At 37.2% G+C, this 24,604-nt stretch overlaps 3 protein-coding genes and 1 pseudogene across 5 annotated transcripts; 1 reads left to right on the top strand and 3 right to left on the bottom strand.

Annotated features, from left to right (window-relative positions):
- The first annotated feature begins 104 nt into the window (after positions 1 to 104).
- LOC114524618 (diacylglycerol O-acyltransferase 2-like) lies at positions 105 to 3,870 on the top strand. Its single transcript, XM_028545758.1, has 4 exons — positions 105 to 732; positions 2,388 to 2,607; positions 2,767 to 2,948; positions 3,266 to 3,870. The coding sequence occupies exons 1-4, from the start codon at positions 309 to 311 to the stop codon at positions 3,418 to 3,420; spliced, it is 981 nt and encodes a 326-aa protein (XP_028401559.1). The 5' UTR covers positions 105 to 308; the 3' UTR covers positions 3,421 to 3,870.
- Positions 3,871 to 3,917: 47 nt separating this feature from the next.
- On the bottom strand, positions 3,918 to 6,953 carry LOC114524619 (isoaspartyl peptidase/L-asparaginase-like). 2 transcript variants are annotated; one of them, XM_028545760.1, is made up of 4 exons: positions 6,653 to 6,953; positions 6,378 to 6,550; positions 5,946 to 6,120; positions 3,918 to 4,875 (listed from the first exon to the last, which is right to left on the bottom strand). In XM_028545760.1, the coding sequence occupies exons 1-4, from the start codon at positions 6,906 to 6,908 to the stop codon at positions 4,847 to 4,849; spliced, it is 633 nt and encodes a 210-aa protein (XP_028401561.1). In that variant the 5' UTR covers positions 6,909 to 6,953; the 3' UTR covers positions 3,918 to 4,846. The 2 variants fall into 2 exon arrangements, with proteins under 2 accessions (XP_028401561.1, XP_028401560.1); XM_028545759.1 differs by lacking the exon at positions 3,918 to 4,875 and having other exon boundaries at positions 5,830 to 6,120.
- A 158-nt stretch (positions 6,954 to 7,111) lies between these two features.
- LOC114524666 lies at positions 7,112 to 9,422 on the bottom strand (annotated as a pseudogene).
- A 450-nt stretch (positions 9,423 to 9,872) lies between these two features.
- On the bottom strand, positions 9,873 to 24,044 carry LOC114524445 (CREB-binding protein-like). Of its 2 annotated transcripts, none has more exons than XM_028545521.1 (26): positions 23,811 to 24,044; positions 23,481 to 23,609; positions 22,572 to 23,293; positions 20,835 to 21,068; positions 20,514 to 20,724; positions 20,229 to 20,339; positions 19,899 to 19,986; positions 19,681 to 19,804; positions 19,155 to 19,302; positions 18,164 to 18,651; positions 17,691 to 17,996; positions 17,524 to 17,610; positions 17,139 to 17,222; positions 16,783 to 16,851; positions 16,584 to 16,672; positions 16,371 to 16,451; positions 16,148 to 16,207; positions 15,825 to 15,902; positions 15,436 to 15,503; positions 15,201 to 15,348; positions 14,637 to 14,891; positions 14,286 to 14,451; positions 13,939 to 14,103; positions 13,289 to 13,453; positions 12,737 to 13,018; positions 9,873 to 12,463 (listed from the first exon to the last, which is right to left on the bottom strand). In XM_028545521.1, the coding sequence occupies exons 2-26, from the start codon at positions 23,560 to 23,562 to the stop codon at positions 10,202 to 10,204; spliced, it is 6,573 nt and encodes a 2,190-aa protein (XP_028401322.1). In that variant the 5' UTR covers positions 23,563 to 23,609; positions 23,811 to 24,044; the 3' UTR covers positions 9,873 to 10,201. The 2 variants fall into 2 exon arrangements, with proteins under 2 accessions (XP_028401322.1, XP_028401321.1); XM_028545520.1 differs by having other exon boundaries at positions 23,481 to 23,678.
- Between the last annotated feature and the right edge of the window lie 560 nt (positions 24,045 to 24,604).

Genomic DNA, 24,604 nt, shown 5'->3' on the forward strand with positions numbered 1-24,604 from the left:
GTTTTGTCTATTTGATGGTGACATTCGTGGTCATCGAAGGGCAAATACTACAGCTAAAGAGTGTTTTTGTTGTATCATTTTACACTGCCCGCTGGGATCCCAGACATATACAGATCTTAAATCGGGCGCATAATAGGCAAATTCTTGCTGAACGGCGATTGCGGTAAGCGAGAAGAATTTTCTCCTGTTCATCGTTTGGGTTGGAACCCTTTATAAAGAACAAGCAACTTGTTGGTGAAAATCCACAAGCAATAACAACAGAAAAGTTCTACATCAACGTTCTGAGGGTTGAGAATTCCAAAAAAAAGATGGGCCATAATTCTTTACTGTCCAAGGCTTTTCAAGTAATTGTTGTCACGGCAGTTTGCGGGGCATTTGTTTGCGGACATGTCCTGACTTTTATTGTCATGTTATGCAACATGACGAATATCGTGCTTTTGCCTGTTATTCTTGCCTATTTGATCTGGTTTCTTGCCTACGATTTCAAAAGGTCGTCGAAGGGCGGCCGTAGATGGAATGCACTTCGAAACCTCTCAAGTTGGAATTACTATCGAGATTATTTCCCAGTACGACTTATTAAAACTACTCAACTAAGCCCTGAAAAAAATTACATCTTTGGCTATCATCCTCATGGTATCATGTGTGCCGGAGCTTGGTGTAACTTTGGGACTGAGGCAAATGGTTTCAGCAAGTTATTTCCGGGACTTACACCGCATCTCCTAACCTTGAAATGTAAGTTTAGTATAAACGGAAACATCGCTTTTTTCTAGCAAAACTGAAATAGTTTACAAATAAGAACATTCAAGTATCAAAAACTATCATGCAGATGATCTATTTATTTATGTAGAATTTATCGAAACAATTTTGGATTATGAATTTAAGGCAGCTGTGTGCGACTGATTACACTTGATATATTTTGAATGCAATTTAGGGTTCAGACAATACGCGTGTCCATGTTTTCTTCTTGTATCTGGAGTAAGGTATAAATTAACTGCAAATTGAATATAGACCGTAATGATTGAGAATATTCTCATCATCGAATTATATTCATAAGTTTTTCCTAACTTTGTTCTTCAACCTTTGTACTTAAGTGACGGGGTGTTACTGTCGTTATTGTTTGCATTGTCGTTTTTTTAAATTAAAAACCTGTAGTGATATTATTAGCTATAATGCTGTCAAACATGTCAAAAAGGACCCGGTTTCGATGGTTCGTCTAGGAAGATAAGCAAAAAGAGATTTTTTCGTCTTAACCCAAAAAATTAATAAACACACAATGGTACTGATAAAATCGTCTATCAATTAAGGCAAGCGCTAGCTTCGTGTGATTTATCTGCATGAGCTAAGCTGATTATCGTTTTCTTATCGTGCGGACGTGGAAACCAGTATGGTTTAGAAAAATTAGGATTTTAGGTCTACAGTATAGGCTTAGACTTACCTGGGCGTAAATCTAACTATTCCGAAATTTAATCCGCATATTCCGCATACCACTTCGCCTTTTATAGTCACCGTACAAAGACAATAGGGAATTCAGGTTGATTGCCAGGGTGAGTTGAAAATTTAGAATGTCGAGGACGGACATGTATGTTGTATAAACGAAATTTTTTTAAACAAATAAAGTTCAGCTGTTAATTTCTTAGGCCTACATAAAAAATCTAAAGTAAAGTTGTCGAATTAGCTGGGTTTCCACCATGCAGGATCAAACGACCAACGCCTTTTTCATCATTTATGCGTTGGTTATTATCGGTAGCAAAAATAAGACAAGTTTTAACTCGGGAAAATTATCTTCAGGGAAAAAACGAAGAGAAATCATGTTCTGACTAAAAAAGATCAACTTGTTGTAATCGAGGCTCTAATCGTGTTCTAATTGGCTCTTGATTACCACCCTTTCATGAAAGTCCACCTGTTGTAACGTCATAGATAATTAGATCCAACTATAAGAAATGGAGTTTGCAAATATGAAATATCTTAGAAAAAGAGATATTTCGTGGAAATCTGTAGAAGAAGTTGTAATTTGTTTTCAAATGTCCTCAAGCAGAAGATATTTTTTATTTTCATTAACTTTTAGTTTGAGCAGAAAGGACATTTTCATTTTACCTTCCTGCGTAAATCCAACCGGTCGATCATCAATAAGATACCGTGAATTAGCCTTTAATATTTGATTAGTGCTGTCTTAAAGGCCATACTGGGCGATTCGCTCACCCGACACGAATTTTTCAATCTAGACCAGTCAAAATGTACCATCAATCGGCAATTACCAAGAATATCATAACATTGTCAAAATTAGCGGCTTTAAAAAACATTCAAAATACGTTGACACCGCATAAAAATATATTAACTGCAACCTTGCGATTCCTTGTATACGAAATTCCTTTCCTCTTATTTTACAGTGTTGTATTGGTTTCCTTTCTTTCGTGATCTTTTGATGGCTTTGGGTCTTTGCGATGTATCAAGAGAAAGTTTTGAGCACATCTTGTGCAAGCAAGGCCGCGGTAATGTTGCCGTCGTCGTTGTTGGAGGAGCAGCCGAGTCTCTTGATGCCCATCCAGGACTCTACAAACTGACTTTGAAAAATAGGAAGGGATTTGTTAAAATGGCAATACGTACAGGGTAAGTAATTCAAATTGACAATACGCAGAATAATAATCTCATGTCGAGTAAATACATAAGTTAAGATTAAGAACTGCTATTAATCAAGATTTTAATGCAAACATTGTTGTTTTTTTCGTCGAAAACAACGAATAAATTCAGTACATATATATTTTTCAGAGCGTCTCTTGTTCCAGTAATGTCATTTGGTGAAAATGATCTGTTCACTCAACCTCAAAATCCACCAGAATCAAGACTGCGTCAATATCAAAATGCCATCCAAAAAATTATATCGTTTGCGCCTATTGCATTCTTCGGGCGCCTTTTTGTGCTGCCACATCAAAAGGAAGTCAACACAATTGGTAAGATGAATATAGTTACACTTACCATAGCACTTTCCTTTCACAAGTTTTTAAGTGTCCTCTCAAGGTTGTTTATAAAACAGTTTTTAATAATAATACTAATTCGTTACAAGTTATCAATTAGACCTCTGTTACTATATAGCAATAGCAATTAGCTAAAAGATAGTAATCGTGTCACGTTCGCCGTAACAAAACGGCTTAGAAGTGGAAGCTTCTAGCCTTCTGTAGATTTTAAATATATAAAAAGGAGAATAGAGAGAAAGAAACAGGATAGTTAAACTTATCTGTCTTATGACAATGAGTTCACAATCTTTTAGTTGGCTCTCCAATCCATGTAAAGAGAAGGAAAAATCCTACTCGTCGTCATATTAACAGAGTGCACGAAAAATACATCGAATCTTTGAAGGAATTGTTCGACCAAAACAAAACAAAATACGGCATAAAAGACGCAACACCATTGATGATTGTGTGAACAGAGCCGTCAGCATTGTTTTACTAGTAAATTGAAGAAGGTTGGGGAGTATCACTTATTACCAAATAAGTTCCATTCATACTATCATTGCCGTTTCTTTTCTTTTATTTTTTTCCATACCATTTTTTCCATTCCACTCATTTAATCCATTTTTACGCTTTTTTAATTCATCTCATTCCATTTCATTTTAATTGATTCCGTTTCGTTCCATTCCACTTCATTTAACATCTTATAACACTTCATCACATTTCATCTCATTCCATTTCACTTCATTTCATTCACTTCACATCATTTCGTTTCATTCCATTTTATTTAATCTTATTCCAGTTCCATTATTTCTCAACATTTCATTCCATTTCATTTCATACCTTATTTCACTTATTTCATTTCTTTACATTTCATCTCATCTCATTTCAGTTTTTTTTAATTCTATTTCATTTTTTTTCCAATTCATTTCACTTCACATCATATCATTCTTTTTCGTTCCAATTTATTTCATTTTAATTTATGAATTCATTTCATTTTACTTTATTTAACACCTTATTTCACTCATTCACATTTTATCCCATCTCATTCAATTTGCTTTTATTTACCTCATTTCATTTTTCCGTTCCATTTCATTTAATCCCATTCCATCATCGTTTCATCGTATTTCATTTCATTCCATATTATTTTTATTACTATTTTTATTTTATCATTAAACACAAGCCCTCTCCTTGTAGTAACCCCCGTGCCCTTTTGGGGCCTTTTTCTGCCCATCTCTGATATTAAGCGCCTCATTTTATTTTATTTCATTTCATTTATCACCATTTCATGTCATTTCAATTCACTTCATTATTTTATTTTTGTTTGTTTCGTCTTTTTTTACACTTCATTTTATCTCATCCCATTACATTTCAAACCATTTATTTTTTCATTTTTTTTATTTCACTTGCATTGCATTCCACTCCATTTCACGCCATTTGATTAAATTCTATTCCATTTCGCTTCACCTTTTTTGTTCTCATCACATTTCATTCAATTTTGTTTTATTCTACTTCGCCTCATTCCATTTTTTTATTCCACTTCATTTCATCCCATTTCATTTCATTTTACCTCATTTCATCCCATTTCATTTTATTCCATTAAACTCCATCTCAGCTAATTTTGTTCGTTTTCACTTCATTTTATTTTGTTCCATCTCATGCCATTTTATCTCAGTTTCCTTTCATTTTCCCGTTTCATTAAATGCTATTTTAGTCCATCATTTCGTCTTATGTTTTTCTTCATCTCACTCCTTCTACACCGACTTTCCCAACCTTCGTTCATGTTATTGAGTATGATGAACAGTTGAACAGTGCCTGTGAACATGCTTCGTCCTATTGCCTGCAAATCGTGATTGTCAGATTGATAGAAGTACCAGTAATCACGCGAGGTTAAGATACATTCAAAATGCATTTAATCTACTGTTGAGATCTAAAAGCGGTAATTGACAGTAATTTTAATATTATCATAACATGCTTCGTCCATTGCGACGTTTTAGCATACTGTAAAAAGATTGTCTTGTGTAATACTATGTTATTGTATACTTTTCCGGCCTAAGAAGGCCTCATACACCATGTAAAATAATGTATTCTGTATTTGTAAATAATAATTGAGCATGAATAATCAGTCAACCTTTTTTCTATCGATCTGGTGAAGTCTTATTTGGCTTGTAGTTTACTAAAAAAGGCTCTTTATGTACTACACTCTGTCAGTGTGGAAGTGTTACTATTACGTGGCATTAAACCTAACATGACCATATGCAACACAGCAACAAGACAACTTAACCAATAAATACTTGATCCATGCACTGCCTTAGTTCTCCGGGGCCGGTTGTATGAAAGCTGGATAGCGCTATCCACCGGATAGTGGATTTTTCTATCGCTCTAAAATCGCCCGTTGTTTTCTGAAACTTTGATTAAATCTTAGTGTTCCTAAATTGAGGATCCTCTTTAATAATTGCTGCTTCCAAAGCTAAAATTTTTTTGCTTTTAAAGCATTTTTAGAACGGTTAAAAAAATCACTATCATGTGAATAGCACTATCCAGCCTTCGTACAACCGGCCCCTGATGCCTTAATTACTGATTGACCAAGTTACGTTTAGATTTAGCGATATGGCTAACGCACTTGTTATGCATATATACGTACAATATTATGCAACTTTGTATAATAATATTATAGTTATGATTGTTCATTATTTATATCATAAAATTGTACACCAGCTACTGGCTGTATTCTAAGCTGAAGATTATTCACGTTTATTGAGTGACAGAGGAATCCTCTTGAACGATGGTGAAACTCTCCCTTGACAATAATGGTAACTTGTTAATATTATTGGGTGGAAATGCCACCTAAGGGTAATTTCAACTTTTTCTTAATTGAGTCTTTATATAGAAAACAGATGTATTTTATGATCAGGATCCATCAAAATCCCGTGTCTGCTTTATGGTCGTGAAAATTTTCTCACTCTATGCGTATTTGTTCATGTTCAACCTTCTGTTTACCGTCGTTTTTCTCCACAGGCATACCCGATTCCATCTGGTTATTCTTAATGCTTGTCCAAATCATCTGAGTCGTATTAAAAGCCTTCCCAAATCTCCCTCTCTTATCAATGGCTATTACACCGCCATAGCCACCGACACGCTGCTCCATTTTACTGACAGCGTTTTCTGCAGATTCCTAAACATCGCATAATCAGAATTAAGATAAACAAGAAACCGATCATGCATGATAAGGAATCTAGCAAACTTCGTACCCAAAATCAGCCTATGTGTATCTGTCAGGGAAAAATGTGTCAGGAAATTACCACCGGCAACGACATTTGTTCAGTCGGAACATCAAAGCTCTTGTTATATGCTCGTTTTGTATTTGACACATCTAAGTATAATTCTAATATTACGTATAGCTACCACAAACTGCAGGTTTCAAAGGCTAACCTGGGCGTCTATACCGTGTTGCATCATGTAAACAACCTCTCTTGCCAACGTCACTTTAATTATCGACTCTCCTTCACCAGTTGTAGTTGCTGCTCCGTATTCATTCGCGTATCCCCCACAGCCAACTAACGGTGCATCACCGACACGACCTTTGTATTTTCCTGCTATACCACCTTTAAAACAATCATCATTGATCATTGCTCTTGTTTTGGTTTTTAAACTGTTTTGGTAACATGATTGAAGCGATAAACTGTTGTTTTATATCAATAACGTACCTGTTGAGGTGGCGCAAGCGAAATGACCATTGGCATCCATGGCCACAGCTGAAACTGTGTCCTGACATTCCATTAATGGCTCTCCTTTATAGTGATGATTCACATACGCCTCGTAATCTGGGTACTTAACATTCAGACATTCGGCACGTGGAGCTATCAAGTCTTGCGGATCAAAGACGGGAAACTTTTTTTCCTTTGCAAACTTCAGAGCTCCCTCGCCACTTAACGCACAATGCTTTGATTCTTGCATGATCATTTTAGCGAGTGAAACAGGATTACGAAAACGGCGTCCACTTATAACTGAACCTAATAAGTTACGCAAAACGAAATGCAAATGCATAATTAATATTTGGCATGTTACAATCAGTTCACACGTGCGATCATTGGTGTAAATTTAGGTGTGATTTTCTTCTTTCGACAGATGCAATTGAGTTAAATTATACAATATCTATATTTCTACTATACAACTCTACCATTGTTTAGCGTGTTTCCATCCATAATCATTGCATCACATTCCACTTCACGTTCATTGTTCAATAATGATCCACGACCAGCATTAAAATCTTCATCATCTTCCAAAACACAAACAGCTGCTTCTACAGCATCTACTGCCGTGCCGCCGCCCTGTTTAAGAATAATGCAAACCAGGCAATGGGAATGTCATATTGATCTAGTTTTATTAATACAAATTTGAGCGGTGAGCCAGCTGCATGCAATCTCGTTTTGTTCGACATTTTACTATAGCTAATATAAACATTAAGACAATTTTCTAACATCACATGTATGGTTTTGCTGTGTACTGTATAATTGCCAGAATTGTTCACAGCATCTTCGCGATATTTGTAAATGTTCGAGTCCGGCTGAAAATGGCGTATTCGACCATGGTCGAATTCGCCATTTTCTGGCCATGAATTCGCCATTTTCTGGTCATTCGCCATTTTCATTCGACCATGGTTGAGTCCGCCAGAAAACGGCTAATTCGACCATAGTCGAGTCCGGTGGAAAATGGCGAATTCGACCATGGTTGAGTCCGCCGGAAAACGGCTAATTCGACCATAGTCGAGTCCGGTGGAAAATGGCGTATTCGACGATGGTCGAGTCCGGTGGAAAATGGCGAATTCGACCATGGTCGAGTCCGCCGGAAAACGGCTAATTCGACCATGGTCGAGTCCGGTTGAAAATGGCGTATTCGACCATGGTCGAGTTCGCCGGAAAACGGCTAATTAGACCATGGTTGAGTCCGCCGGAAAACGGCTAATTCGACCATGGTCGAGTGATACTATAGTACATATACCTGCGTAGACTTTAGTTTTGCGCGAATGTGATGAAATCATTCCATAATATATATATATATATATATATATATATATATATATATATATATGTATATATATATATATATATATTAAATATAATATGTATATGGTCATAGAATAATAAACATCCATGCAATATTAACCCAATTCCTACCATCAATACATCATAACCCTTTTTGGCAGAGTCCTTTGTTGCTTGCCTATACTTATTTTCAAGGTCACCAAGCATTGTGCTATAACCACCACCTTGAACAATTATTCGAGGACTGAGGCAACTTGTCTCTTCTTCTACTGCTTTGATAAAAAAACATACGCATTGATGGTTATTATACAAAAAAAGGTGGGATATGAGTAACATTAAACTGATGCGTATAAAAGGTAAGCCGCGTCTTCGAAATCAGGATCCACTAAATAGCTACTTAGTTTTTAATAGCTTCTGTTTTTTGTAATCCATGCAGGAGCAAAAATACTTCAAACTGCTAGTACATGTCGTGTAGCCTTCGTATAGTCATGGGTAAATACTTAAATTTCTATCACATTATCTTGGTAAAGTTATTTATAAAATAACATGTATATATATAAGACGTGTCCTGATTGGCGAAGCCCGTTGGATCATCCAAACACGGAAATTTAAAGTTTTAAAGAATTTGAATTTAAATTCAGGCCTTGTCGTTGTTATTTCTTTAAAACAGGCTCGTGTTTCGCGCGCTTTTCTTAGATCGAGCAACATTCCCGCGTGTTTGGAGCAGGCCATCCAAACACGGAAACCATAAGTAATTGTATAGGCTTATGTTCCTTGAGTACAAGCTATTTGAAATTGCTAGGGAAATAAACTCTTAGAACAAAGTTGTTTATCCCATTTTAGGTCGTGATTATTGTGGACTAATTATAGGCCTAATAAGGGCAAAATCAATCAATAATTAATTAATTGTAAATATGGCACCCAACTTTCTTAGAAACGAGATAGAACAACCTTTGGATCTGTTCCGTTAAATTGATCATGAAATTGCATAATACAACATTTTGCGTTTTAAGTTTCTTTTAGCAATTTGTCTAATTATAATCAGTATATAAAACTATATGCTTGTAGCCGATGCATTGATCAACTTGGAACAGACACTATGAATGTTGCTAATACTGAATCATTACTTAAACCCTAACGATTTGCCAAAGTATAAAATTTTACCTGGAGTATCGTTGCCCTCCTCTTTCTGACATACAGCCATTCCTTCACGTCGTAGTTAGTACTATATGCACGTGTATCCGATTTGTAAACGTCAACGTATTTTGTAATATAATCAGAACAGGATCAATAATATATCTCACAATTCCACACAGCCAGGCACTGCTGCCACTAGGTTGTTTTCCACATGCAATACATTGGATTAGCTTAACCCATTTAAAGCCTAAATTTGAAGAAAATATAGGCGACAGCCAGCGTATTTTTCGGCTTCGTATCACCAGCTGCTGAAAATAGTTATATAGTTATGCATGTAAACTGTGCAACATTATATGTAAAGCGTGAACCCTTTTAAGGCAATATGCAAACGAAAGCGTCTAAAATTATTTTGGTTAATTATGAAAATGAAATTCTAACATCACTAAGGAGCAACGTGTACTGTCGCCATATTATGACTGCCCTTATCTGCTCGCACAAAAAATAGTGGAAAACAGGTTTAGGAGAGAGCAATTCTTGAATCTTGCTATTGCTATCAAGTCGGATTTTTTGGATAGGTCATCTTCAGAATGGAGAGGATTCTTTAAAGGAAAACTTCAGAAAGGACCGGATTTGGATTTAACTACCGATGTTTACACACACAGTCAAATATTACACAGTCCATTTCAAATTAAGACAGCGGGGCAATAAGCTTGGACACAAGTAAAAGACGAAAACTCACTTTACCTTAAAAAAGCTTATTTAATCTCCATGGTTGAGATACATGTACATTTATAGCTTTTTCTAATTGAAAATGCGCACACTCACAAATATATAATATACTTTCAAATAAGACATCTTTGTACAAATACTTTGTGTGAATGAGAGATCTCTACTTCTAAAACTACAATCGCTTATCATTAATTATTTATTCGGGCTGTATACAAATATTGAAATCCATTTCGTCTAGAAAATTTCATTGTCGTACTTTCTTGTGCGACGACACATTGTTAAAATACAGGCCGCATTTGGCCAATATGCTATTCTAAAGTATAAACATTTTTTTCGAAAAAGTACCTATAAATTGTCTACATATCTCGACAGTTGGTCGGATGGAGTCAATGGCGCAATCGCGTCACCATCTTCCTGGTCGAGTTCAGGCGATGCGAGAGGCGCCAATGGTTGTATTCTTCTGCTTGATCCAAAGAGCGAGGAATCCGTTAAGTCATTTGTATCAAGTGCACCCGACGATGGATGTGGTGAGGCGATTGTATGCGGTGAGGTAAGTGTTGGTTGAGTATGTGGTGACATGACAGACTGCCGAGGTGATGGTGACATAGCTGGTTGTCTTGGCGATGATGATGGTTGTTGAAGAGGTTGTGGTGATGGTGACATTACTGATCGTGGTGACTGATTAGGTAGTAGTGTTCCCGCCTGTTGCGGCGGGGTATTCTGCGGAGACATTAACCGTTGTTGTAATGTTTGTTTATTACTAAAATGCTGCTGAGGTGCTGGTTGTTGTGGTTGCAATAATTGTCCACCTGACATCGTGTGCTGTTGCATCATGTTGTTAAATTGAATTTCTTGTTGTGCCATAGGTAGGCGACGTTGAGTGTTCGATGCAAACTGAGGCTGCTGCATTGTACCGTGCATGTTCTGTTGCATCAGTTGCTGTTGTTGCATTCCTTGCATCCCGTTTGTACTTCCGACCATGTTTTGAACATTTTGCATATTCGCCATATTTGGCATAGTCTGTTGCATGCCCTGCATGGATTGAACAGGTGACATGTTGTTCATAGTGTTCATATTCGAAATACCATGTACATTGTTCATACCGTTAAGGCTAGCCATTGCTTGACCGCCTTGATGTAATCCCGGTAAATTAGACCCGGCTTGTTGTAACGTCTGTTGATGTAACTGTTGTTGTGCTTGTTGAGTTTTTTGTTGTTGAACTTGTTGTGCAAGTTGTTGCGCTTGTTGTAACTGTGCTTGCTGTTGTTGTTGTTGCTGTTGTTGCTGCTGTTGTTGTGGGGTTAGTCTCATTCTTCCAGGCCACTGTTGCTGCATCATTGGCTGCGGAACTGCTTGATTTTGCATCATTTGTTGCAACTGTTGTTGCTGCTGCTGTTGTTGAGCTTGCCGCTGTTGTTGGGCTTGTTGCTGTTGCTGTTGCTGCTGTTGACGCAGCCGTAGAAACATGGCCATGAGTTGTGGATTCGCTCGCATCATTTGAAGACACTCAGCAGTTTGCTGCCCTTGATTGTTTTTCAAAATGCTTAATATCCGAGTCATCTGCTCCTGGAGATGAGGACGTGATTGTCGTAATTGAGGCCTGGCTTGGCTGGGTAAGGGATTTGTTGCAGCACCGTACATTGGTGGTTGCTGGGACGTCAGAGATTGTTGAACCTGGTTATTACCGCTATACCAATTTCGCATTGTAGCTTGGGCATTTTGCATAGGCTGTGGCACATTCGTTTGCCCAACCGACACAGGCATATTCAAGTTCGGTCTCAATGGATTGCCGCCATTAATAGGACCATTCAAAGGACCGCTCAAAGGACCGCTCATAGGACCACTCATAGGACCACTCATCGGACCATTCATCGTTGGGGCGTTGGAAAATGGATTTACAGGTACGGTAGGCATACTCGGGCGATTAGCTGGCGTTGGTGGCAATCTTGCTTCTTCAACAATAGCTTGGGCAACAGCAACAGCAGCAGCGGGTGCTGGAGCAGTTACTGGGGTCATTTGAGGTTGACCATAGCTGGGTGGACGAGCTGGTAAAGACGAATGCTGCGGGAGACCACCGGTAGGATTGAGACGTTCCACCATTCCAGTTGGGTTAGTCGAGGGTTGTGGTGGCGCAGGTGTTTGCTGCATACTTCGCATAACCGCCATACGCCGACGCATTAGTTGCGCCTGGTGAAACTGTTGCTGCATTTGCTGCTGACGGAACTTGGTCTTGATATGGCGACAATATGGTACAACACATTCCTGCTCTCGACAATGTTTCGCATGATAACAGCAAAGAGCGATGAGTTGTTTGCAAATCGGACAACCATTGTTACCTTTCCTTTTGCAACTCTTCGTATGTTCCACAACCCGTTTCATTTTCATACAGCTAGCCATGGTGCAATTCTGCGCTCTGCAATGGGTGGCGTGGACAAGTGAATCGATGCAACGTTGAATCGACAACCGCCGCTGTTCTTGAGAATTATTTGGCTGTGATGTTTGGTTCTTCGTCGGCGTTTGTTGATCAACATCAAGGTCAAACCCAAGTTTCTCCATCTTGTGTTCATGCCCCTTCTCGTTGAAACATGGCACACACAAGTCGAAATCCTGATGAAATACAAAAATGAGGTTATTAAGAGAATAGGTACAGAAGCTACATCCGTACATCACCACAGTCCTAACATTACATGTTTTCGAAAATTTTATCACCGATCACTCCTTGGTCCACAAACATTGTTCTTAGTCGAAACGGTGTATTTTTGTGTTTATATTATCTGGAAGTATTGAAAATGGTGCTTTTCCTACCATGGAATACCGTTATAGATAATGCAATGGAACACTGTGTTAAATAAATACAAAAATAAACATCACACGTCTCACCTCGCATTCGCTGCAATGGTACCTGGTTTCGACATGTCTCTTACAAAGATTACACGAGTAAACGAAGCGATCTTGTCCTTGGTTATGCAAATCGAACATCATACACATTGTGGAATACTTGGCTCGCCGCAATGACGAGAACTCCCAGTGTTTGTCACGTGCCAGCGTCAGAAAAGCGTCACGGCCATCCATGAGGTCACACGACATAGGCTGGTCAGGATCAACGGTTTCAGGTAAGCCTTGTATGTCCGCATCTTCGTACATTCGGATAACAAAGAACACCTAGAATAACAGAGGTTTGAATACAGTCAAATATACCATGAATCGCCACAATATTGTCGTTAATGTCTTGATAAATGTAAAGTATTTCTCGTTGCCCTTAATTTCAAAATATAATCTGTTAGGTAGTTTTATAAGCTAAATGTGGGGTGGTAATCATATAAATTCTAAAAAACAATAATTATTATTTACAACTGATTATGATTGCATGATTGCATGATTGACATTATCGATTAATCCCTCACGGTTAGAACGTGACTGCCATTAACGTACCTCTTTGTGTTTCTCCATGGTGTTGTAAAGTCTCAAAGATAAATCACAAACGTTTAGGCCCAGTCCATTCGTCTTCTTCATATTTTTTCGTTGATTGTTTTTCTTACTACCTTTTTTATTGTTGTTTCTTTTACCTGCTTTGTTCTTATTACCTTTGCTGTTTGCCTGGACAAAGATATAAAAAGGTCAACACTACGCCTCGAAACTCGGTTTAAGTTCTCTAAATGTTCAGAAAACGTGTTCGTATATTACTAATGGTAATAATTATGGCTTATTGTTGGCTCTCGATCTTGCTAAATCAAGTTTGTGACAACTAATCGGCGGAGTTAAGGCCCTCACCCACTCATCGCAAAAACTTACTCGCAAGCTCCCTGCGATTAGTTTCGTCCAATCACAATGCTTGTCAGTCTATTTTAATTAGATGCAAGAACTCGCAGCGATCTTGCGAGTTGATTTTACGATGAGTGGAAAAGAGGCCTTATATCACGACCAACTTTTAATGTAGTAATAAAGCGAGTAAGTCATGGCCCAGTTTACTGAGAGTTTACTTGTAATTTACCAGTAACTGAAAAGCGCGAACTTATAGAAATAATTGGAAACACAAACTGGAACACAAACGTGTGCAAATATAAACAAGCATGCATGCGTACCATATCCCCAGCAGCTTCAGCTGCAGCAGAAGCTTTCCTTTCTTCCTCCTCTTGATCAAGTTCCTTGATACTGTCTTCTAGAGTATTTGGCCAAAAATCACCGTCAAAATATGGCAACTCAGTTGCCTTCTCAAGATTATCGTCTAAAGCCTGGGTGAGAATATCCTGAAAAAAAATCATGAAAGGCAGTTTAGCTGCTGGCTCATATATTTTGCCTGACAATCAATTCGAGTCCACCAAAAAACAGATAAGAAAGCGGAGTCAATTTGACCCCCAAAACGAAGGTTTGCAGTAGCTATCTCAAGATCATTAAGGTCACAGGAGATATGAACAGTACTAATTATTACCTTGTATTCCACAACAATGCTTTCAGCAGCAGCTTTATCTAACATCTTCTTGTACCAATCAACAAGACGTTTATGACGTGGGATCTTTTGCTCGGGTGGATGGCAATGAAATATATAGTCGTCACCTTCACATGGTGGACACGCCCAAATATGCGCCCAAACGTATCTAATGGTAATAAATGCACGATCAGTTGAAGACTTCAAAATTGTACGCAATGACATACATTGTCATGTTTGCGTTGGGAAATTGCTCATGAGTAAATGTTATGTATATTGTCAGTATAAATGTATATTTTCAGAAAAACTGGGCAATCTATTCATATCCTGATTTTACTGTATAAAATTTCCTACCCTAGCTTCCTCGTATACTCCAAGTATCCAATGAGAATCTCGTGATATACCGCTGTTCGAAAATGTCTTGGATGGAAGAAATGAACACTGTCCAAGTATGAAATATACACTCGACGAGTGTTGGGTGTAGAACAGTTTGAACCGTACTCCTGAACATGCATGCCAAAGAAACAAACATCAACACCATGAATTTCTTCAAATGCAAAAAGAGCCTTGGCGCGATATGGAAATCCGTCTTGACAAGCACTATTAAACCTGAAAAAGATATTAAATACGCGTTGAACTCCATATCTTGATGTGGCAAAACAAGGGAAATAATTCTGCACAGCTTCAAAGATTATGTTATGGCTTTGAAAGTAGTCGCCAATATATCATTATTTACACGCACTATGATATACATACAAAACAATAAATTTTGAACAAGCGGATGAGCATTTGCAACTTATCACTGGTTATAACAACAGTTGCATTCGTTTCGTAATATGCATGCCAAAACAACGAGCATATGCCAGTCGTTTTAAAAATTGTATACGAGGAAGACAACCGATAATCTTCACTTCATACCTTGTTTTCATTCCAGGTTTAATTTCCACGACCTTGTCAACACTGGACACCACACGTATCGTAACATCACCGGCACCTGCATTGTTCTTCTTTAAAAATTCATTCACTCTGTTTTCTAAAACTTCTCCTAACTTCGTATGGGGAAGGCCTGTAAAACAAATGTCATACGTATACGAAATTACGCTCGAGTTTAACCAGTCAATGAAAAGGTTCTTCAACCATATTTAATACATACGTTTTGAGTTATATTTATTTTCCTTTTTCACTAGACCTCGCCTTTTTAGGCACGAATCGCACTGAAATCTAAATCAGAGAAACAGAATAATTCAGCATTATCAATTCCAAAATCATGTATGCATTAAGTCCATAGTGATTTCCAACTCAGTAATAAGATCGCATGACGCAGTTTTGTTTTTGGTTGTTCAACAAGTTTAGTTCAAATTCAGTTTGGTTAAACGAAGGTTGGAATTACCGCGCAACAAACTGCACCACTCAAACGCACCATACATGAAGATAAGCTAGCTTTTTGGCAAATGGGGCAGAATTTCATGGTTTGTGGTTTGTTTTGTTTATTTTTGGTTGGTGCGTACGATCTCACGTGTGAGGAATCATAACAGTCCTTACCCACTGGACCAAATTGAATCATGATGTAAAACACAAATTTGATGGTTCTTCCTCCCGCAATCCACACACTCGATAAAACTGCAAAGTAAATAAAATGAAAGAAATTTACTCGGTGGAAACGATGTAGCCCTTAAAATTACATTATGATTTTGCTTTATAACGGCCTGAGCATAATTGTCTTCAGGCAACAAAATGTGTTGTTTCAGCAACCTGGTTTCTCTCTACGGAGGATGTTGCAACGCAAAGAAACGCACAGCCGTATTTAATCTCATCCCATCACAACATGACCCATGCGCTTTAGGTACAGTATGCAAAATACTCACGGTTCTGGATCCAGATGATTGTTCGTTAACTTTTCAAAACTTTCTTTCTTTATACAACCACTGAAAACAAATCAACAGTACCATTGTGCAACAATGTATAGGATTGAAAAAAGAGGAAATAAAAAATAGTCCAGAGGAAAGTGCGATTATAGATCTTGTACAATAAATAATAGGAGAATGTTCTACGGAATTGTGGTAGGTTCACTAACGTAAAGTGTCATACCTGCTTGGATTCATGGGATCATCCCCTAACTGAACACTTTCACCAGGAAGTTCATTAAAACATCTTTCACAATAATGATATCTAAAACGATAAACCAACATTAATTATCCGTTTAGAGCAAGATTCTGTAAGGTTAGGTAAATGTTTAAAAGTGGACGTCATAAAGTAAGTCAAATAGGAAATTATAGGATATTTTAAAGCAATTATTATTACCTGTTCTGATATGTATAATAGGGAGCATCTCTTGATATAGTACACAAATGCTTTCCAAAACAACACAAAACTTGTGGATGAAACACATACTGGAAAATGAAAAATGAAATAAAATATAACGTGACATATTCAGACCATCCAAAGATTTCCTCATGCAATCTTAATTCAAAATTTCATCCTGAAATATTATTCTACTTACTTTACGGCCACAACAGTAGCCTAGTTTTCGCATTACAGCATCTATCTCCTGTTCAAAACATTCAGCCAACTAAAGAAAAAAGATATACGAAGTTTAACAAACAGCAGCTTGCGAATTTTACCAGTTAAATTAATCAACCCTGTCCTTCCAAAATCCTAACCGATTTATTTTGACCTATTTACTCGTAAATATGGTTTCTAATTAGGCTTGAAAACATTATACTTAAATTAGAATATATTAGCATATTGATTTGAAGACTGACATGGGTTCATTTTTTAATCAAACACAATGGAGTTTTCATTCCTATATTTTATTATCTGACACATGTAAAAGGAAAAGAAAGGAATGACACTCACCTTGCTACAATATTTATAAACTTTAGAAGTTTTACGATTGTAGAGCCAGGCGTTATCAAACATTAACCAGACATCATCACAGAACTAAACAACAACGTGGAATAAAAACAAGAAATTAAAGGGCGGAGTTTTCAAATTTCGTATTGAATGTTTTTCTCTAGGTTCTGTCGTTTTGGAAATATATACAAAATATTCTATCCACTCCTACAGCCGGCTACATGATGTTTTCTTCATTGTGGATTTTGATTCCCACTGCGGTATATGGTATAGAACGTGCGACCGACTCTCTCGGCTGTTTTACATTCCAGATGCTGTGTAATCGCTTTGTTGTTATTTTCAGCTGTATTTACTAGCGAATTCGTTCAATATTTCTTACGGTTCATACCTCCCATGGATCTTTGTATTGTCCCGTATCCAACTTCCTTTTAATCGTGGACAAATCCATTGGCTTCTTTATGATATCGAAGTAATCCTACATGAATGGAAATTATAAAACCAACCTTATACCTTGCCTTCATTGTGTGGGACAAAAAATAAAATACATTTACATACCATACACCCTAGAGATTTGGGATCAACAGGATGCCTGAATGGTAAGCCTTCCGGATGCATCTGGTAAAGTTTTTCAAGTGTAGGCATAAGATTTCTTCTCAGTTCTTCAGGTAGGAAGTGTTTCTTAAATGGATGTCTCACGCTGGTACTGACGGCGGAATGAGATGAATTTGCAGTAGAAGAAGGAGGCTTCATGGCTTCATTTGGCTGTGTTGAAGGAGCAATATTTGGTTTCGTGTCGTCAACTTGCATTCGACTCGGAGAATTCGTAACAGCGGCAGTTGTTTGACCAACAGATTCCACAGACTGAACAAAAGGAATACTTTTTATTAAAAAGGAACACATTTCTATGCCTTTCTGGCTAGATACGGAATATGATTTTATTATTATTTAAGCGTGAGTTATACACGCTCAGTTAAAAAAAAAATTAGTAAAATGATCAAAGGATAGGACCAAAAGTGGTTGTGACTTACCTTCGGTGGCGTTTGTGCTCCGGGAGTTTGTGCTCCCGGTGCCTGTGAACTGGTTGGTTGTGCATTTGGAGTTGCTGTGGATGGTGTTTGTGGATTTTGCATTTGCGACTGAGCAGCAGCTGCTGGTTTATTTGCTATTGCCGGCCCAGGCGACTGACGAGGTGTTGCCGCTTGAGGTGACATGTGAGGAGATTGTGAAATATTGCCTGCGTTCTGGGGCGATTTACCAATATTATGCGTTTGTATTGGTGGTGTTTGATTAGGCATCATTTGCTGAGGCATCATACTTCGCTGAGGAATGGCTGGTGGCTGTGACGACATGGGCATTGTTGTTTGGTTTCGCAAGACGTTGTTTGGTAGTGATGTTTGAGGAGGCATTGGGATTGGTGTTTGACGGTTCTTCGCTGCAACCTCAACTGCTTGTGCCTTGGCCAAGGCTACATCGGTGTTGTTACTTATGTCTCCATTCAACTCTGTAAATGGCGCGACTGAACGCGCAGAAGTAGAGATGATATCTTTAATAATATTGCCCTAATCTTAAGGCACTGTAATATACTTAAAACACACTCAGGCGAGAAAACGTCTGCTTATAGAAAGGTAGGAAAAAGAGGGAATAAAAGACGCAATTTCGTCAAGATTTTTTCACACTAACCCATTCCCTATTTCGCGTATGCTGAGTAAATACTTGTTTACAAGCGTTGTGGTAATTGAATATCTATTTACGGTTCTACAGAAAATGCGTAAACAGCTATAAAACATTTTCTCTCTGACCTATTTGAAGGTTTATCTAACATTGTAAATTAACAGAACAACTTTTACTCCAGTTTCCCCCTGTCTATTCAGGTCTAATTTAAGGTGGTATAATAAAACAAAACATGATATATCATAACTCCCTAATCCAGCTCCACATTCAACTCCCTATTAGTTGCTGATGAACATTATTATACGATCAGTCGATCACTATTGTATTGTGCAAAGTACACATCCCTACCAGGAAGTGATGGTGCACCATGCGATGCAGGCTGTGGAACACCAGGATTTATATTACCAACAGCACCCATACGTCTCTTCTCTCGCTTTTCTTCAAGTTCTTTCTGAATTTTATAAATCTTTTCAGCCAGTAAATGATAATACTCCTCCTGTGAATCACCAATAAAACGTTGTTAACTTCTGGACAAAACAATATATATGGACTTCTACATCATATGCCGCAGAAAGTGTATCTTAATGTATTTCTCACACATTAATGGAAGCAATATACGTGCAATCAGTATATAGTATATATGTGGCATAGACGTGCCCTAATACAATCATGTCACCTAGGTCGTCGCAACTACTGCAGGTTCGTAGAATAACGCTTAAAATATGGCAAATAACTACCGTTTGTAATTCAATTTTGAAACAACTTATTGCACGTGCATGAAAAGGATCGTTTTAGATGAGTGTTGGAAGTTTGACTTCTAAGCAAAAGACAAAAAACGTTGGGAAGGTGTGATTCTAAAATACTTCTCACTTACCCTACTACTTGCTGTTTCATACATATCACCTTCAACCTTTCTGGCATATGCAACTAGATTGGTCATTCTCCTGTCTTTTAGAGCTTTAGGGTCATTTACTGGTGTTGGGAAAATAGCAGTGACACTACAGAAAAGAGTGTATTAGTAAGCTAAAATAGTACAAACGTACATACTTCCAATGCCACCAGAGGTACTATACCACTTTCTATAGCACTTACAGCTTCTGTACAAGATGGTTTCTTAAATCTGCTGTAACTTGCTGATGCCATTTCTTAGGTCCTCTGTTTGATTCAAGAGGTTTTTCTCCTGCAAAATAAAAACATACAAAACCCATTATTTCTATGATTTTTCAAATTAAGTTAAGGAGATATTGCTAATTATTAGTGATTATTGTGACATAGAAACTAGTCTGATTTAAAAGCTTTCCACAATAAACAACTGAGCAATGTTTTTAAATTAAAAGACATACACAGGAATAGTGAATTTTTTGCATGGAAAGCTAACTGTAACACAGTAATTTTTAAAAAAGTTGAAATGAAATTTTTTACCTTGACTACGTTTATCATTAGCATGTTTCAAAGGCAAACAAACAGGACAATCTTCTCTTTTACAATTCTTCCAATGGGAAATTATTTGTCTTGATGAAGCACAGTGAGCAACTGAAAATTGATGTAACAAAACATGTCCTGAATGTCCAGATATTAAAGTGAACTCAGGATGTTCTGAGCTAGTTAGTGTCCCAATCAAAAGTAAGGTAAACTGTAAACAGTAATACTGCATATTACAGTTTAAACAAAAAATCCTAAATTATTTTACATCCTTTTATTTCGTACCTTGACATGACTTTCCTGATGTGCACACTGTCATGTGAGCTAAAACATTTTTCATTGTTCGACAGTGTGGTAAGTTACAGGACTTTACTTCACCGTTGGTCATGTTTTGTTCGCGTCTCTGGCATTTATGTGCATGAAGCAACAGCACCAGCTGTTGCTGAATAAGTCGCCTTTTCTCAGGATCAGCAGTTGGTGTTTGAGAAGGCACATTCTAAAATGGAAGTAAACAATTATCACCAATTGCATGCCATGACTGTTCTTATAGCCTTTTTTATTGAATTCCTTTTACCCTAGAAAACATCCCTGCACAACATTACTCACCCCACCTCCAGCAACAGTAGTGATACCAGGCTCAGCCTTGGGAACAATGCTATCTAGATGTGATGTCATACTTAATTGATGCAGGTTTGTTGTTGAGCCTAAATTAGCAAAGTTTGAATAATTCCCTAAATGGTTCTCAATTGACTCTGCTCCTGGAACATTCATGATCCCTGGGTTTGGCTGCTGCAGTGGCATTGTACCAGGGTTCATTGGGTTTGACATTGGGGCCATGATCTACAAAAATATTATCATGATAATTAGGTATTGTTTTAAATATAAACTTAAAATACAAGTGAAAAAAGGTAGTATTATCATGTTTTTCATGTGTTTTTCTAGCACATGTTTGTAGACAACTACTAAAATTTTGCAATTCACAAACTCAAATATGAAAGAGTGAGATGCAATTCAATACAACTTAAATACAGTTTTACAAGACATTTATGGATTTGAAATCAGTGAATAAAATTTTGCCACTCTGGTACAGTCAATTACAACTAAAATGAACTAAGGCTGTACTAAAGATGCATTCTTCACTCTTAGGAGAATTTTTTTGACAGATTTGCTTAGTTTCAATTACAATACACTTTTTTCAAACATAAAGTTGCAGAACTTTTCAAACACAAAGTCAGTTTCAAATAAATGGCTGGATTTAGCCAAATCGATTAACTACAAAGTATATAACTGGTAATGTACCCAAATGTACCAATTTTTTTAACAATTAAAATTTAAAATACTTAAACAAGATAATTAAATAATTTTCTTGTATGATTGCATGGCGACTTTAGTAATTATAATAACTTGTAGGTACACCACGTAAGTATTAAATACTGCAAAGCTTTCGGTCCGTTAACCCGGACCTTCATCATTTTCGGAATTTCGGATTTTCGGTGTCTCTTAGTCAAATACTTGTCTAGGGCGCGCGCATTAATTAGAACTTAATTAAATGAAACCGTTTAATTAATAGCGCGAGCAAACTAATCACGACTAACATGATATTTAAGTGACGCGCAAACGTGTATTCAAGTAATTGCACTGATGAAGGTCCGGGTTAACGGACCGAAAGCTTTGCAGTATTTAATACTTACGTGGTGTACCTACAAGTTATTATAATTAAAAGATAATTAAACATGAAAATAATCAAATACTACCTAATTTTATTTTGATAATATTCATAATAACCAATATAATGTATGGTATTAATATATTGTAACAATGCTTTTTTTATCATAAACAAAGATTTTAATGTTTAATACAGGTTTGAGAAACATCATGAGGAAACATCACTATATTTTTGTTTGTCTGATCAACCTCAGTTTTTCTCACCACATGTTAATCCCATATTTACAAAATGGAGACAAGTTGGCTCAAGGAAGTTTAAATGTGATTTGACTGAAAAATTATCAAATGAATGTACCTAAACTCATTAGAAAGAAAGGGTTCTTACTTCATAACAACAGTTTACAATTCTCTGTGTAAATATAGTGTAAATAGTTAAACACTTATAAACCATACTGTAGATGGTTGAACACTTACATTTTTTCTGTTAATGGTTAAACATTTACAGAGTAATAAACAGTGTAAAACATTACAACAAAACAATTAGTTTTGTGCAAATGAAAACATGTTAGATTGGCTCAACAATCAGTGAAACAATGAAGAAAGGTCACACATATCAAACAATACTAGGTTGTTAACACTAATTATTTAGCTGAAAAAATCTATGTAATGATCACTTACTTCTCCTAAGGTCATTCCACCTTGATTCACTGCCATTCCACCTTGGTTCACAGGCATCCCAGGCTGTCCCATCATAAAATTTGGTTCAGCTTTTATAGTTGCCATAGTGTTACTTGCAAGTGAACTAACAATATGACCAGTTTGCTCTGATGTCATTTGTCTTCCAAAGTTATGCATGGGACTAGTGTTTTGGTTGGGAATTGGTCCATTTCTCATCCGTGGTGGCAACATAGCTGGATTTACTAGTCCTTGTGGTGACGAAGGATATGCCAAAGGAAAATTTTGAGGCATGCTAGTCAATGGTGCTGTGTTTGTAGTCATTGCATGGGAGGTTTGAGGTGCTGTTGGATTAAGTGGACCTGATGTAGGGTGATGTTGCGAGTTCATATTAGCAGCAGCACTCAAATTTGGTGCAGAAGGCTTGGGTGATGCCATTGTTGAACTAGTTGTAATCTGTGCTGGAGAAACCATTGCATTATTGTTCAAACTTGGAGATGATGCAGAGTTTGTGTTATTATTCAATGCAGGACTACTTGGATTCGATAAGTCTTTGCCAGTCATTACAACGGGATTTGCAGTTTGATGTATTTTGTTACTTGAGAAATTACTGTTCGGCGTTTCGTTCTCCAGTAACTGTTGCAATTCAACGGATTTACTATTATTTTCCTCGGTCTCTCCATTTGTCTCAAACAATTCTTCCGGTAGTTCATCCAAGAACGTGTCTGCTGACAAAAACTCTCGATTAAAAATACAAACGTTAAAACGAGCTTCGCTCACAGCGTCGCAATGTGATGCCTTACAGGAAGACTGGAAAATTTATATGGCGACATTGCCTGAACGAAACTCGTCTCAAAACAACTATAAACAACACAAAACTACAAATATGTCCCATGCTTGTGTACTACATACCTTCATTATCAGTTGGGGTACTAGTACTACCAACTTTCTGCTTCTTATTTGGAGGTCCGTCAACTTGTTGTTCGGCCATCATATCTACAGTACACCTCTGGCACGAAACACAACAGACCACTATAAAGTCTAAAGTAAAGCGACTTGTTGATCACAAAAATCCATGAAGAAGATAATGCGGACTCTGATCATCGTTTACTAGATATAAGATGGAGACAAAGATTTAAAAAGTTTACAAACTTGTTCGCAGAACCACCACATTTTTATTGCTCAAAAATACAAACAGGGACTTCAGGCAAAACACCAAAAACAAAAATCATGGCCGCTCACCATTATCGTTCCAACATGAATATACCCTAATAATCCAAGGCTTCGAGAGTGTTGAGAAACTCTCAAGCCTTCGCTGCTTATGCTGCTGCCACGATGAACCAGCCCAGGCAGAAATAAATGTACAGCAAAATTCCTTTAACTTCGATTCTCAAACAAAATATCTGTCGATATAAAATGGCCGTAGAACTAGTCGATGCCGTGAAGCGCAACACTGAGTTGGTTTGAGGGGGGGCCCAATAACATTGAATATCAGCAGCGCGGACTCTCATTAAACTTTAAAACTTTACATTGGGCATGCGTCAACTGGAATTTAATGACGCAGAGATTTTTAATTCTGTGAACAGGGTGAGTAAGAAAAAACCCGAAAATTTTTCAAAATCTGACAAATTTTTCTTTTTTTTTGTCCGTTATATATAAGTTAATGAACGCTTGGGAGAGTCTACAAATTTTCCACGAGTACTTTGATATATGTCGCAAGCGAGGAAAGAATTTTTTTAGATAATGTGTCTGCTCATCATGAGTCGTGATTGGGATGACTGAATGAAGCAACGTCTGATATTAATTTAATCAGTACTTCTACTTCTTGATAAAGAAGTCAAGTTTTGTTTGATAGGGTTCCTGATAATTTTTTATTAATATTTGTAAAAGGAAGAAAGGGCCCTGCGCATGCCAAGTTTCCCCCATTCTAAAGCACTAGATTTGGGGTTTTTTAAGTTTTAAAAGTGATGTTTACATATGTACTTATACATGCACGTATTTATTTTGTAATATTAATCTTAAAAACTGTAATGAAA

This window comes from Dendronephthya gigantea, unplaced genomic scaffold (genome assembly GCF_004324835.1).
Source record: "Dendronephthya gigantea isolate DGI-Jeju-01 unplaced genomic scaffold, DenGig_1.0 000031F, whole genome shotgun sequence".
Lineage (NCBI taxonomy): Eukaryota > Metazoa > Cnidaria > Anthozoa > Malacalcyonacea > Nephtheidae > Dendronephthya > Dendronephthya gigantea.